The following is a 14,048-nucleotide window of genomic DNA, read 5'->3' on the forward strand; positions in this document are numbered from 1 at the left end:
ATTGTGAAATGGCGACCCCAAAGGAATGCGTGCCATCGCTCACACGCCCAAATGCATGCTAGTGCTTCTCATTCACCAACTGAATATTTCCTCTCCGCAGGCGACAGTGCACGAGATGCAACTGTGCGGAGCTTGTGGCCACTTTTCTGCGGCAGGACTGCTCCCAGTCCACACTCGGACGCGTCGGTCGACACAATTACTGGAAGTGACTGATCGAACATCTGGAGGACTGTACTTGAGGAAAGCATTTCTTTAACCCTCTTGAAACTGCTGTCTGCTTCAGCTAACTAGATGAACGGCTCATTTTTGCGAAGCAAGATTCTCATAGGCTCGACCACTTGTGCCAAGTGTGGAGTAATATTCTACGAGGCCCAGGAACGAACGGAGGGCAGCAGCATCAGTTGTTAACTATGGAATCTTTCTCTGGAAGTGGCGAGATACCACGTGCCCTAGGAACTCAAGCTCTGGATTGTCAAAAAGGCATTTGTTGTTCAGTTTCAGGCCTGCATTCCTGACCTTTTGCAGCACGGTCTTCAAGTTTTAAAGGTGCTCTTCTGCGGTCTTGCCAAAAATGATCACATCATCGATGTAGAACAACACTCCAGGGCAACGGTCGAGGATTGTCGCCATCTTCTGAAATGCCGCTTGGGCAGAAGCCAACCCGAAGCAAACTCTTTTAAAGCAGAAAAGACTGTCATGAGTGATGAATGCTGTTAGATCCCTGCTGTCAGGTTGCAAAAAAACCTGATGGTAAGCGGACGCCAAGTCAAGTTTTGTGAAGTGTGCAGCGCCTATCAAAGCGTGAAGCAGCTCTTCTGTATCACATACTGCGGACCATGTTTGGTCCGTGGTCCGCAGTATGTGATAAATAAATGAATAAATAATGGAAAACTGTCTGGAACAATAGCTTTGTTTGGCTCTCGAAGGTCTACACATATCCTGATGCTACCATCTTTCTTGTCAACAACAACAATAGGGGACACCCATTCAGAAGCATCGATGCGCTCGATGATGTCAAGGCTCAATAACTTCTGAAGCTCCTTTGATACTGGCAACCGGAGAGAATATGGCAGACGGCGAAGCTTGGAAGCTACAGGCACAAGAATGCTAAATTGGGCGAGTTGGTGCATTCGCATTTTAGGAAACGTAGCCCAAAGAAGACAAGGACAAAAAAGAAGGAAACACACGAGCGCTTACTCACAACTGATTTTTTATTAGAAAAGCTAACAGAATATATAGGGTACAAAAAACTATCAAATACATGTAATAAAGGGGTGAAATTGACAAAAAATTGATAAAAATGTGGAAAAAAGGCAAGTCTGCAAAGATACACAAAAAACACTTAAAAAAAAAACTACTTGACCACTGATTCAAGGCATGTAATCTCTACTTTTGTTAAGTTAATGGAAGCTTCGCTAACACACTTTTCCTTTCCTTTCAAAAGTGTGTTCAAGGCTCGAATGCCATCAAGACCGATTAGACAAGTTCCTCTTTCAAAAGTGTGTTCAAGGCTCGAATGCCATCAAGACCGATTAGACAAGTTCCTCGGTGAACAACATAAAAACGTAGTGAAGCTGTGCGGCCTTTAAACTGAACGTCTTCCTGGAAACAACCTAGCATGGAAATCGGCCGTTGAGAGTAGTCGAACAAAGTGACATGCGTTGCAGGCAAGAGTGGAACGCTCTGAAAATATCGACTGTATTCTTGCTCCGACAGAATTGAAACGGACGACCCTGAATCGACAAGAAATGTCAGTGACATTCGCGACTTGCACTTGAATATGAATTCCGCTACACGTTGAATGTTGCAAAAGTCAAAACTTGCTCAGCACTGCTACATGACGAAACATCTTCACGTAACTCAACTTCACGGACTCTGCCTTTTATTTGAGTTCGTTTGCGGTTGCATACTTTTTGAAAGTGGCCCCTCAGACCGCAAAATGAACAAGTCTTCCCATGCGCTGGGCACTGCTGCTCTAGTCCCTGCATATAACGTCTGATAATCACGCTGGCCTTCCGCCCCCAAACAATGCAAAAGAATAGCCTTGCAGTGCTCTGGCTTTAATGCGGTGGCTCCGGATGCCACCAAGTACACGTTGAACATCTGCTCCCACTGCTCCCATGGCACTCACAGACGGCCGGGCGTCGGAAGGAAGAACGGTGGCGGAGCAAGCCCGGTGAAGTTCATGGCGGCGGTACCGGATGGTGCAGCGGGGTTGGGGTAGGTAGGGGTAGGTTCACAGCATCCTCATCGCCAATGTGGTGTTTTCAAAGGTGGAAGCAGCCTCCAGCCGTCCTGAGCGAACACAACCCGTTTATTCAGACATACACTGTGGTTTCTACTTGGGCATAGGCCACCAACCACCGCAGGTTCGAGCGTCGCGCGAGCCGAAGCCCCGATCAGCCGTCACCACGCGCACACTGAAACACCGCAGCGCGCACTCAACCTCCACCGGGAGGAGAGCACTTCGCTGCAAGGACACAAAACCTCCAAGTTCACAAAGGAGACGTTTATTGAAACGCCATCCTCCAGCGGCACACACACACACACACATATATATATATATATACAAAACGCACATACACACACATACTCAGTCACCGTGTCAAGGGAGCGCGCGAGGAGCAAGGCTCCCCTGTGCACACGAAGTGACACGGAGTGCGCGCCGCAAGCACACAAGGGCGTGCTGTGATCTCTCTCTCGCAGTGACCAGAGGGTTCCTTTGAGAGAGAGTGGGCAACCACCGCAAGGTACGCCTGTCGCGGATCGTTGGATCACGATCGACTGGCTCGAGCTTCGCTCTCAGGTACGACCCGGAGCAGACGAACTCGAGTACACACTGGTCTGCGCAGACAAAGGCCGGCAGACAAGAACAGTAGCGTACGCACCTTGCGATGTCTCGGAGGGGTCTCTCTCTGGGCTCCGCTCGGACGGTCGCGCAAGCGCGGCCGTCGAAGCGGTGCCGTGTTCCCGCCAAAAGGCGCCAATGGGAACAGGCACTGGGACGCCAGGGCGGAGCTGTGGCCCGAACGACAGTGTCAAGTCGTCCGAGCCTCTCTCCGCCGCCTAAGGCGGGAGAACGGGAACGAGGAGAACAACTGGGAAGCGGGCGGCGGCCGCGCAAAGGGCAGCCGCAGCAAGCCTGAATCCCACATCCTCCTCTCCTTAATTGCCCCTCTACCCATCAGTGAAAGCACACGGCAGGTCCCCAGCATGAAGAAAAGAATGCTATCCTCACGCAACCAGTCAACTATACTTCAGTTCCAGCAAGAAAGATCTCGAAAAGACAGACACTCAAGATAGACAAACATTAGCAAGGCACACAAAAAAAAAAAAATGAACAAAATGACATGAAGAATAATGTACAAAGTTCCGGAGGCTAAGTAACACGACTATGTATAGAACACAATCATGTACAGAACACAACTATGTACAGAACAACTATGTACAAACACAACTAAGTACAGAAGTTCCAAAGTTCGTCGGTGCACCTCAGGGAGCCTGCGGTGACTCATCGCTCGTTGACTTCTGGGTGGCCAACGTTCATCGTTGGCTGCAAACGATTTCCGTCGGTGGTGGTGCAGGTTAAGTGCAGGAACAGCGAACACGCCGAAGGGGCCCCAGGCGTGGAAAGTCCGTGACTCCGTGGCGATCCAAGGCGCACATGGGAAGACCGCGCAGGGCTTCCTTTCCACCGCGCTCCGCACACGCCGGCAAACACACATGGCACGACGTCGTCGCCTCCGCGCCCAGGCACGCACATGCACAGCCACTCACACACCAAAGGGTGATGCCGACCTTCAGCGGCGAACCTGTCCCGAGCACCTTCGCAATCGCGGCGGCCTTGGGTGAAAGGAGCATCGTCCATGTTCCCCGTCCTCAAACGGCCCCAACTTCGTCTCCACACACACCGGAAAAGCCGCGTGTCGTGGCTGCCTAATGAGCAACCCTCGAAATTTCAGAAAAAAAAAGAAGAGAGATGACGCGCTGTACAAAAGAAGGCACTTACTGTACAATATTTACAAGATAAGAAGCAAGAACGGAAACAGAAAAAAGCGAAAAATGGGAAAAGAGACACAAAAACAAAATAAAATACAAAGGCTGGAACTGAGCGAGCTAGAAAAGGGAGAGACCAACCTTGCTTCCGGGTAGGGTTCGACGAGCAAGCTCGCTCGGTGAGGCGGTATGCCTTCGGTTGCGGAAAAGGCCCGTCGTCCGGCATCAATCACACAGGTGAACGTCGCCTCACCTTGTACCGGTGCGCATCGGTTGTGCCTTGGCACTTGCCTGTGGTGACAACGGGCACCAGCGCAAGCTCGTCAGACCGTTACGCATGGGCCTTCACGTCTGCGATATAGGCACGGCTGGCTTTCCCCATAGGGGGATTCTCCAGCAATGAGCCCTGTTACTGGGGAAATGCCCCATGAAATCGCAGTTGGCCATCTGCCACGGACGCACACTGTCAGTTGGTGTCGTCATGCCCGGTGGCTTGCCACCCCTCGACTTCTCCATTTGACAGACATGGCAGGAACGGCAACAGCGGAAAATGTCGCGCTTCATGCCGGGCTGCAGTCACCGATTGACTCAGTTTCTTGAAACCTTGGAGCCACTCAGATGACCAGCCAATGGTTTGTCGTGAGAGAAACGCAACAGAGCGCCGTTTAGACATTGGGGAATAGCCAATTCAAATGGTTCATGGACTCATCATCCGTGGCTATGTATTTCAGTGCGAGCTCGTCATGGCCCAGCAAATATGAATCCCCGGGGCACGCCGCGACACACGCTGGCTCGTAACCCCCTGCGCCCGCTCAATACAAGTAGCGTAACGGCGCTGCGCCCGCTGCAATACAAGCAGCGTAACGGCGCTTCGTCTCCCAGAGACCGTCGCTGACATCGCGACAAAACGGGTCTTTTGCTGGACCGTCGTAGCTCTTCATGGCTGAAAACGATCCCAGTCATCCCAAAGGAGAGCCTGGTTTCGTCCCCCCGCCGGTTCGCAGCAAAACTTCCGCTGGCATCAGCGTCTCAGATGGGCTCACAAAAAGCTTTCACCCTCGCCTGCTTTGCGAAGCGCTGCTTACCCGGATAGCGGAATGGGGAACTCGTCTGCGGGCGTCCCCTCCGTGCCGATCTGCGGCTCGTCCGCTGTTTCGCCCCCTTCGCCTGCCGGCGTAAAGACGCCGCCGCGGGCGAGCGGGGCACGGTATAGCGCGTCAGCTACCACGTTCATTCTCCCCTGTAGATACTGCACCGAAAAGTCGAAATGCTGTACCAGGAGAGAATGGCGCGCCAGCCGGCTCGCAAGTTCACGGAGCCGCATCAGCCAACTGAGCGCCCTGTCGGCGCGGTTTCCAGAGGGAGCCCGGCCGACGCCTCGCCCTTCCTTGAACAGAAATGATTGCAAGCCGGGTACGGGTGCTGTTGTGCGGAGATGCCGGCAGCGGCGGCGTCGCGCACATTGCTTCCGCAACGGCGTAAAGCTGAAACAGCGGAAGCATATGGTCAACGGTCGCACAGCAGGGTGGTCCGAAGAACCATGTAGCGTTTTTCAGTGCCTTTGCCGAGTGCCGCGCAGGGGGCGGCAGGCATGGCGCATGAGCTTGATCGTCAAGGCTTACCGGCTCGGCCGATGTGCTGTCCAACGACTCATGGAGCCAGGGACAATTCACGTTGGGCGCCAGTTGTGGTTTCTACTTGGGCATAGGCCACCAACCACCGCGGGTTCGAGCGTCGCGCGAGCCGAAGCCCCGATCAGCCGTCACCACGCGCACACTGAAACACCACAGCGCGCACTCAACCTCCACCGGGAGGAGAGCACTTCGCTGCAAGGACACAAAACCTCCAAGTTCACAAAGGAGACGTTTATTGAAACGCCATCCTCCAGCGGCACACACACACACACACGCACACACACACACATATATATACAAAACGCACATACACACACATACTCAGTCACCGTGTCAAGGGAGCGCACGAGGAGCAAGGCTCCCCTGTGCGCACGAAGTGACACAGAGTGCGCGCCGCAAGCACGCAAGGGCGTGCTGTGATCTCTCTCTCGCAGTGACCAGAGGGTTCCTTTGAGAGAGAGTGGGCAACCACCGCAAGGTACGCCTGTCGCGGATCGTTGGATCACGATCGACTGGCTCGAGCTTCGCTCTCGGGTACGACCCGGAGCAGACGAACTCGAGTACACACTGGTCTGCGCGGACAAAGGCCGGCAGACAAGAACAGTAGCGTACGCACCTTGCGATGTCTCGGAGGGGTCTCTCTCTGGGCTCCGCTCGGACGGTCGCACAAGCGCGGCCGTCGAAGCGGTGCCGTGTTCCCGCCAAAAGGCGCCAATGGGAACAGCCACTGGGACGCCAGGGCGGAGCTGTGGCCCGAACGACAGTGACAAGTCGTCCGAGCCTCTCTCCGCCGCCTAAGGCGGGAGAAAGGGAACGAGGAGAACAACTGGGAAGCGGGCGGTGGCCGCGCAAAGGGCAGCCGCAGCAAGCCCGAATCCCACAACACCCACATATATAATAAACAACAGAAACGCCCCCTGGGGAATAAAGAATTCAAACCGAAAATGAAACTGAATATAGCATCCACCCCCTTCCAGTGTGGTATTACAGCTACAAAAATTGGGCTGTTTTGACTTGAGGATTAGCGTTCATATGAATTTCTTGCATCGGTCGTCAGACTACTGACAATGTGGCCCTTTTTTGTTGATAATGTTGTAAAAGACCATTTGTGCAATTACGTTAGCCATTCGTATAGCTGTGTAAGCAGAAACAAGAATTTATCCACTTCTTTACATTCTTTCACACGTGATACATGGTGCATTATGGGTTTAAAGATGCGTGGTGGCAGTTGGCTTGGATATACACTTTCGTTCAACTTTCTATAGAAAATGGATACTATAAACAAACTGTAAGCCTTTAATAAGTAGTAGTTTCATCATTGCAACAGTAATTTTTTTTTTTTGGCGCATGGGTGCATGTCAACCATAGTTCCTTAAGTGCTCTAAAAGCACACATGCTGTAGATTTTACACACAGTAGCTTTTTGCTCACTGCACCAGGTCAATGCGTTGTGTTCTCATTTGTTGTGGTTGTTGCTCCAAGATCAAGACCATCCTGAGCGGCTTCATCATCCGGGGATACCTGGGGAAATGGACGCTGACCATCAAGTCGGTGTGCCTGGTGCTCGCTGTGGGTGCCGGCCTCAGTTTGGGCAAGGAGGGCCCACTGGTGCACGTGGCCTGCTGCATTGGGAACATCTTCTCCTACCTGTTCCCCAAGTACGGCAAGAACGAGGCCAAGAAGAGAGAGGTGTGCCCATCTCCGTTGCTCATTTACCCTCGTGGAAAAATTAGCAATGTTTAGCATAGTTAAACTCAGCGAGAGCTTCACAGCATGATTACGCTCGGTAAAACTCGATTGACGTCATAGCTCTTTCCATCATGCAGTGGCGCAGCGTAATGTCACCCACGTAGTTAAACATATGCTCCACCCCTCCACTCTCCTCAGCTCCAAGTTTTAAAGGTCAAATGGTCAGTTATGACCTTGTGGTGCAACACCAAGGTGGTCCACAAGGCTACAGGGAAGGCCATAGCCATGCATGACTTTTAGCTTGGTAAAAGTCATATTTAGTGCCACACGAAGACCGGCTCTACCTAGCGTAGTGAAGCTTTGGCTTCTAAAAATCTGTAGGGCTTCCTGGAGTTTGAGCCGTGCTTTCGATCAGCTTGTTAGAGCCATGCTACAAGAAAAGCTGGCAAACTCATCCCATCAACAGAAAGACTGCTTTACTTTACCTAAAAACATTTGTGTTGAGAGCACTGAATCGACTCCTTCACAGCTGTTTTTATTTGTGGCTCATCTTCCAGGCGTGTTGAACTTCAGCGCTCCAGCAATTGTGCTCACTGCTTCCACTTAGAATAACCTATAACACGCATTTGACAGTTCAAAGGAAAAAAAATGTTTTGATTGTCGCTAGAAAGCCTTTTCATGATTTCGTAATATTTTCTGGTTTTTAAACGTGAAAAACGATGCCATCGAGCATTTCACACTTGGAAACAGCCTGAAAAGTCTGATTATGACTAAAGGCTCATGTGTGCAGTTGCTTTGTGTGTCTACTTAACACCTTACTCGTGTACCATTGAAACTTGATGTGCATTCCTGCACATACTTTAGCTGCTGCTTCTGCCGGTCTGAATGATGGCCCTTTGTTTCGACCTATTCTCCTTCCAGATCCTTTCAGCTGCTGCAGCCGCAGGTGTGTCTGTTGCCTTTGGGGCTCCAATCGGTGGTGTCTTGTTCAGCTTAGAAGAGGTGAGAATGCACTCTGGGTTGGGCACCTCTTGAACCAAACTATCCGTTTCGGTTCGTTTCATCGACAAGTGTTTTCTTTTTTCTCTACTGTTGCATATGTTGCTGTGTGCTTAGTGCTGCTGTCCTCTGTAGCAGTTATGAGGTTGTCAGATTGAATATGGAAAAAAAAAAAAAAAGTAGCGAACAGCACAGCCGTCTTCAAGTGCATATTTATTTACTATATGTTTATATGCATGTAAGCAAAGTATTCATTAGAACTCAACAAAATTGCTTTTGTGAAACCTTTTCATTTCTCTTAACCTGCAGCATCTCTGTAACTATCATGTTATATATAGCACATATAGCTGCTCATTTTATATAGGGCAGCATTGCTGTCGTACTTAGAATAAAAAGGTAGCTCAGTAAGAATGACCACACAAGAAAGACACCACAGACACGAATGTTACTAATGATTGGCTTTATTTCCCACAGCAGTTGACAATATATAGGGCTACACATCGCATGCGCACACAACACCAGGGTGACGACAGCCTTCTTAACAGAAAAAGAAATGTCATTTCTTATTTACAATTGCAGAAAGAACAGGTAACAAGATTGTCAGCCGATAAAGAGCATCAAGAACAAACAAAGACTAAAGAAGTCTTAAGAAAATAAGCAGCGCGCGTAAGAGACTGTGCTCATCTAAGGCGTGCTAGGAGGAGTACAAACTTATTCACGCGTCGCTGACACAGTGATTCACTTTTTCGTGGATGCCTCCAGCAAAACTCTGGCTTTTGTGCATGAACTTCTCCCGGAATTTTTGTTTATTAAAAGTGAGGCTCACACTTGCACTGTCAAAACATGTGAAAAAAAAAGCGAATCACTGTGTCAGTGACGCATTTTACTCCTTCGAGCGCGTTTTTCTGGAGAACTATCTGTAAGATGAGCACAGTCTCTTAAACGCATTGCTTGTTTTCTTAAGGTTTGCTTCAGTTTGTTCTTGCTCTTTCTCGGCTGATGATCTTGCTACCTGTTCATTCTGCAATTGTAGATATGAAATATTTCTTTTTCTGTTGAGGCTGTCGTCACCCTGGTGTTGTGTGTGCGTGCGATGTGTAGCCCTAATAACAGCTGCGGAAATAAACATTCGTGTTTGTGGTGTCTTACTTCTGTGGTCTTCTTTATTGCGCTACCTTTTTATTCCAAGTATGTGTCACCAACTAGCCCAGCAACAAGCTTTATTGAATCATCGCTGTCATGCTGCGAAGTATGAGAGATAATCCAATTTTCTCTGTGCATAACTGCTAGCACTTGGCGGATTTCACATTATCATGTTATACCCCCTCAGTGTTTGTTTTGGTGATGTCCTTGTGAGTGCAATGCCTTCCCCATTTGAGAACAAAGCCCGTAATGCCATAATGGAATGTATTTCTAATGCAACCAAAGCAGTTCTGATTGCAGGAAAGACACAATGGCATGTTCTTGGGCCTCATAGAAGTGTTCCCCAAAGACCACATTGCACGAACGCAGTAAGAACTGTGTGTGCCTGCTAATGAGGATGTGGCTTGCCCAGGTGAGCTACTACTTCCCCCTGAAGACCCTGTGGCGCTCCTTCTTCTGTGCCCTGGTGGCAGCATCTGTGCTGCGCTCCATCAACCCCTTTGGCAACGACCACCTGGTGATGTTCTACGTGGAGTATGACCTGCCCTGGCTCTTCTTTGAGCTGCTCCCCTTCGTCGTGCTTGGCATCCTGGGGGTCAGTTTCTGTTCTCCTTCTCTTTTTTGATAATGCTCGGTGTTCCTGAAGGAAATGTCCCTCATTTTGACACCGCACCTTCTGGCGCATAGATGTGAGTGCAGTTTACTTGAGCACTGCAAAGGAAATGTGACCGGTCAAGGGGTGGCCAGAGCTTGCCTACTTCTTCATTAAAGGGGGACGAGGGTCTTAAAACTAACTTTTTTAGTTATGGCTAGACTCTCGCGAAACTTTGCACACAGATGTGGTGTTCTCTCCTAATTTCAAAAACGTAACTATAATTTAGCTGGTGGTCTTAGATCAAAAGTTATCTAACAAAGTACAGAGCATAATTACTGAATTTCTTATGCAGCTTTAATCAACTTTCTCATTGCATTTCGTTGCTTTTAATTACATAGATTGATAGCCAAAGTCTTCCCATACCCGATGACATCCTTCGTTTTTCTCAAAAAGGCACGTCATCCTCACATATTATGGTGAGAGTAAAAGGCTTCATTATTTGAAACGAACTCATTAAGCTAATCTCAAATTGACATTTATCCATTGCCTAAACTAAAAAATTAAAATGTCATCGGGTACTTCATTTCTCTCTGAAGAAAATGGTACCAAAGTTATTTGTGTGAACTAAAAAGAAGTTATCAAAACCCTGCATAAGACTGTAGAGATCGACCAAAAATATGAAACTGAGAAAACTGCATTTGAAGTTTGACCACATATTATAACTTGAACAGTCAGTAGCCTCACTGTGATATTTCTCACCAAAAATGTCATGCTCTTCCCATTTCCAAAACTGTCTTTGGATTTTGAATATGTCAATTAAAACTGAAGCTATCACCATTACCCATGGCCAAGGTAGTGTATGCCATTAGGAAATCAGCCATTTTTGACATGCAATATTATTTTAAATAATGGCAATTTGAAAAAATCTCGATAGAGTGATGTAAGTGTTGGGTCACCCCCTGATCTTTTCAATATGACTGCAGTGATGCTAAATTTGTCATTGTCACTCGGCGACAATGTAGAGAAAAAGCACAGTAAGGCTGAGTGCAGTGTCCAGAAACAGCACTGAGAAAAACTTATTTGCATTTTGAGACCTTTAACTTTTTCTACACTGCAGCTATGGTAATATAAATGGAATCGTTGTGAGGCTTTGTTTCTTATGAGAAAGGCTATATACTAAACATATAACAGTACCCTCCCCAAATACTGGTAAAAGCTTGCCACAAAGTCTAAATATACCGCCACTAGAACCAGCGTGAGAAGCTTCATTTACCACTTCATATGCCTGTGGCAGTGCCCTTCAAGGCAAACAAATACTCAAAATTACGATAAAACGGTCTTGCAATATTAATAAACTTGGCTAATGTTCCAGAATGAAACTTTGTTACTTTGCTGTACAGCGCATGCAGGGCCGCACGCGGGGTCCCTCGCTGGAGCTAAAGCTCGAACTTTCACACCCCTTGAGCGCGGCAACGCGATTACTTAAACAATCTGCAAAAAAAAAAAAAAAAAAAGAAGAGAGGGAGAGAGAGAAAAAAACCACAGAAAAAAAAGGGGAAAAAAAAAACACACAACGAAACCGTCCGCGGAAGAGGAACGCGGGCGACGGCGCGATGTCAGGCTCGCCTGTCATCTGAAGCGACGCGATAAAAAAGCTACGAAGTGGTAGCGTTGGTGGGGACCATGAGTATCAGCTGAACAGTTAAATCTATCGATACTATCTTTGATGCCTCTGAACCGCTCGCAAACGATTATATGCCGCCGGACGTGCTGCAGCTAGGTCGAGAACACGCCGCGCGACCCTGGCAGCGCGCCGCCGTACTCGTTCTTCGACGCGCACTCGCTAGGCGCTTCCGTTTTCAATACACTCCTGATACGGCTACGTCCACCAAGCTATGTCTAAAGACCAGCACCGGCTGCGGGAACGACTGATACGATCGCGAAAGCGCACCATAAACGAGCAAAGCAGCAGCCGCGAAGAAGAAAGTTAAAAAAAAAAATGGCAAGTCAGTCGCGCTGGCCAATGGGAAGCTCGAGACGAGGGGCTCGCGAAGCGAGCGCGCGCTCCAGCCAATCAGCGGACCGGAAACTGCTTTCGGAAAACCCGCGACGGTGGTCGTTCTGTTTGAAATACGTCATTTGGAGATGCCGCAAAATGCGCACAAAGAAACAAGCTTCAAAACAAGTCCAAGATGGTGGCCGCCAGCCAGCGGCTTCACCCGCGGCGCGCGCGGGAAGTTCGAACAATTTTCACCCCTTTTTGGCCATTTCGAGGCTCCCGTGGCGTTTTAAAAGTCGATTTTACCGTATTTCCCGACCGAATTCAGTGTTGATATTTTGAAAGCTAGTGCTCAAAGATACAAACATTCCGAAAATGCATTTTTCTCAAAATCAATTTTTCGCCCATTTTTGACCAGTTTAAGACCCGCGTCCCCCCTTACGTGGGATTACAACACAGAAAGCTATGGAACGGAAAATGGTAGTTGTAACGTTAAAAGACAGGAAGCGTGAACAGTGGGCAAGAGAAATAAGCCAAGTTAACCACTTACGTGTTTCATTCTTAAAAAAAGTTTTCTGAGCAAAAGTGTCTTTTTTTTTGTATTACTAATTTCGAATGATATGTAGTAACAATTATTTTCTCGATGTCGCCAGAACAACTGCACCACATACTAAATTAGCACAATGAAGTTTACATGACAATGCTGCATACAAAATCAGCTGCTTGCGAGTGATAAACAATAAAAACCACTTAATATAAATACAAATTAAACATCACTATCTGGCGAACTTTTTCGGGCTACGGACCAGCCGAGAATGATCGCCGCCACCGGATGCCATGCTTTCACTCAACAACCACGCTCCTTGCGAAGAAGAAAACAAAAGCATCAAGCAAGGGCTTCCATCTGGCGTAGAAAAAAAAAATGATCAAGCAGGTGCTTCCATCTAGATTCACCTTGCACTCAAGAAGGTATGCCTCAGGGCCTAGCAACCAAAATTCATGCTAGACGTCGCACTTTTATCTCCGGCCAAAGAATTTCTCTTGAATCAAGCAGTCGTCCAATGTTCTATTGGCAGGCCTCACATTGGGCTGCCAAATGACATGTTATAAATCAGGGTGATAATTAAGTTTTCCTTCACTTATCCGCGGCTGGCAGTCTAAACTACCAACCCCCCAATAAATGTGTGCTACCGAGCGCACACCTACCATGGTAGGCCATGCTGTTGGGAACAAAGGAACAAGAAATGCTGGCAACAGGCAGGCATTTATTGTAGCAACAACAACAACTCCAGCTAGCAATAAAGCATGTTAATGAATCTAGGTCGTCCAACTCACCAGCAAGATTAGGGGCAAAGGTTTGCCCATGCTAGGGCAGCGGATATGCTTCTAGGTCAGGTGGGAGTAGCAGATGGGACAAGTTACCACAAATCTTCATCTCACTGGCAAGCACCGAGCCCGTGGAGGTACACCTATGCCCCATGAGTTCCTGATGCTGAAGAACAGTTGTGCCACAATGTTTACAGTCACAATGCCGATTATGGTGCATGTGCTGCTGCAGCACTGGCGCCATCTTGTAATAGTAGTAACTACCGCAGCGACATTGGGGGGAGGGAGTTAAAATTAAAGGGGACAATGAAAGATCAGTCCCTATAAAGTATAGAGCCCACCAACTTTTAAGGCGAAAGCCTTTAATGGCTCATGCTCGCAGCCACGATTGTATCCGTCCGTACGTAATGCTTTTATTAAGTGGCTTTAAAACCTCAACCACGACGCTGTTAACACACTGCATACATTATGTCAAAAGATTTGGACAACCCTGCGGTGGCCACAGGATTGGAGGAGGTCAGTTTACATCCCCATTCCAAAGAAAGGCAGTGCCAAAGATTGTTCCAACTACCGCACGATCGCGCTTATTTCGCATGCTAGCAAGGTGATGTTAAAAATCCTGCAAGGTAGGTTGCAGCAGTATGTGGATCGGGAGCTTCCGGACGTGC

At 48.5% G+C, this 14,048-nt stretch overlaps 1 protein-coding gene across 4 annotated transcripts in view; it reads left to right on the forward strand.

Moving 5' to 3' along the window:
* Positions 1-14,048, forward strand: part of ClC-c (chloride channel protein 3) — a 126,636-nt gene that overhangs the window by 93,834 nt on the left and 18,754 nt on the right. For all 4 annotated transcript variants that reach the window (XM_084602963.1, XM_084602964.1, XM_084602965.1 and 1 more), the window contains 3 exons: positions 7,112-7,318; positions 8,240-8,320; positions 9,873-10,055. In XM_084602963.1, the coding sequence (XP_084459089.1) occupies positions 7,112-7,318; positions 8,240-8,320; positions 9,873-10,055 (471 nt within the window). The remainder of the gene's footprint in view (positions 1-7,111; positions 7,319-8,239; positions 8,321-9,872; positions 10,056-14,048) is intronic.

This window comes from Amblyomma maculatum, chromosome 4 (genome assembly GCF_055883805.1).
Source record: "Amblyomma maculatum isolate TAMU_Amacu chromosome 4, ASM5588380v1, whole genome shotgun sequence".
Classification (NCBI taxonomy): Eukaryota; Metazoa; Arthropoda; class Arachnida; order Ixodida; family Ixodidae; genus Amblyomma; species Amblyomma maculatum.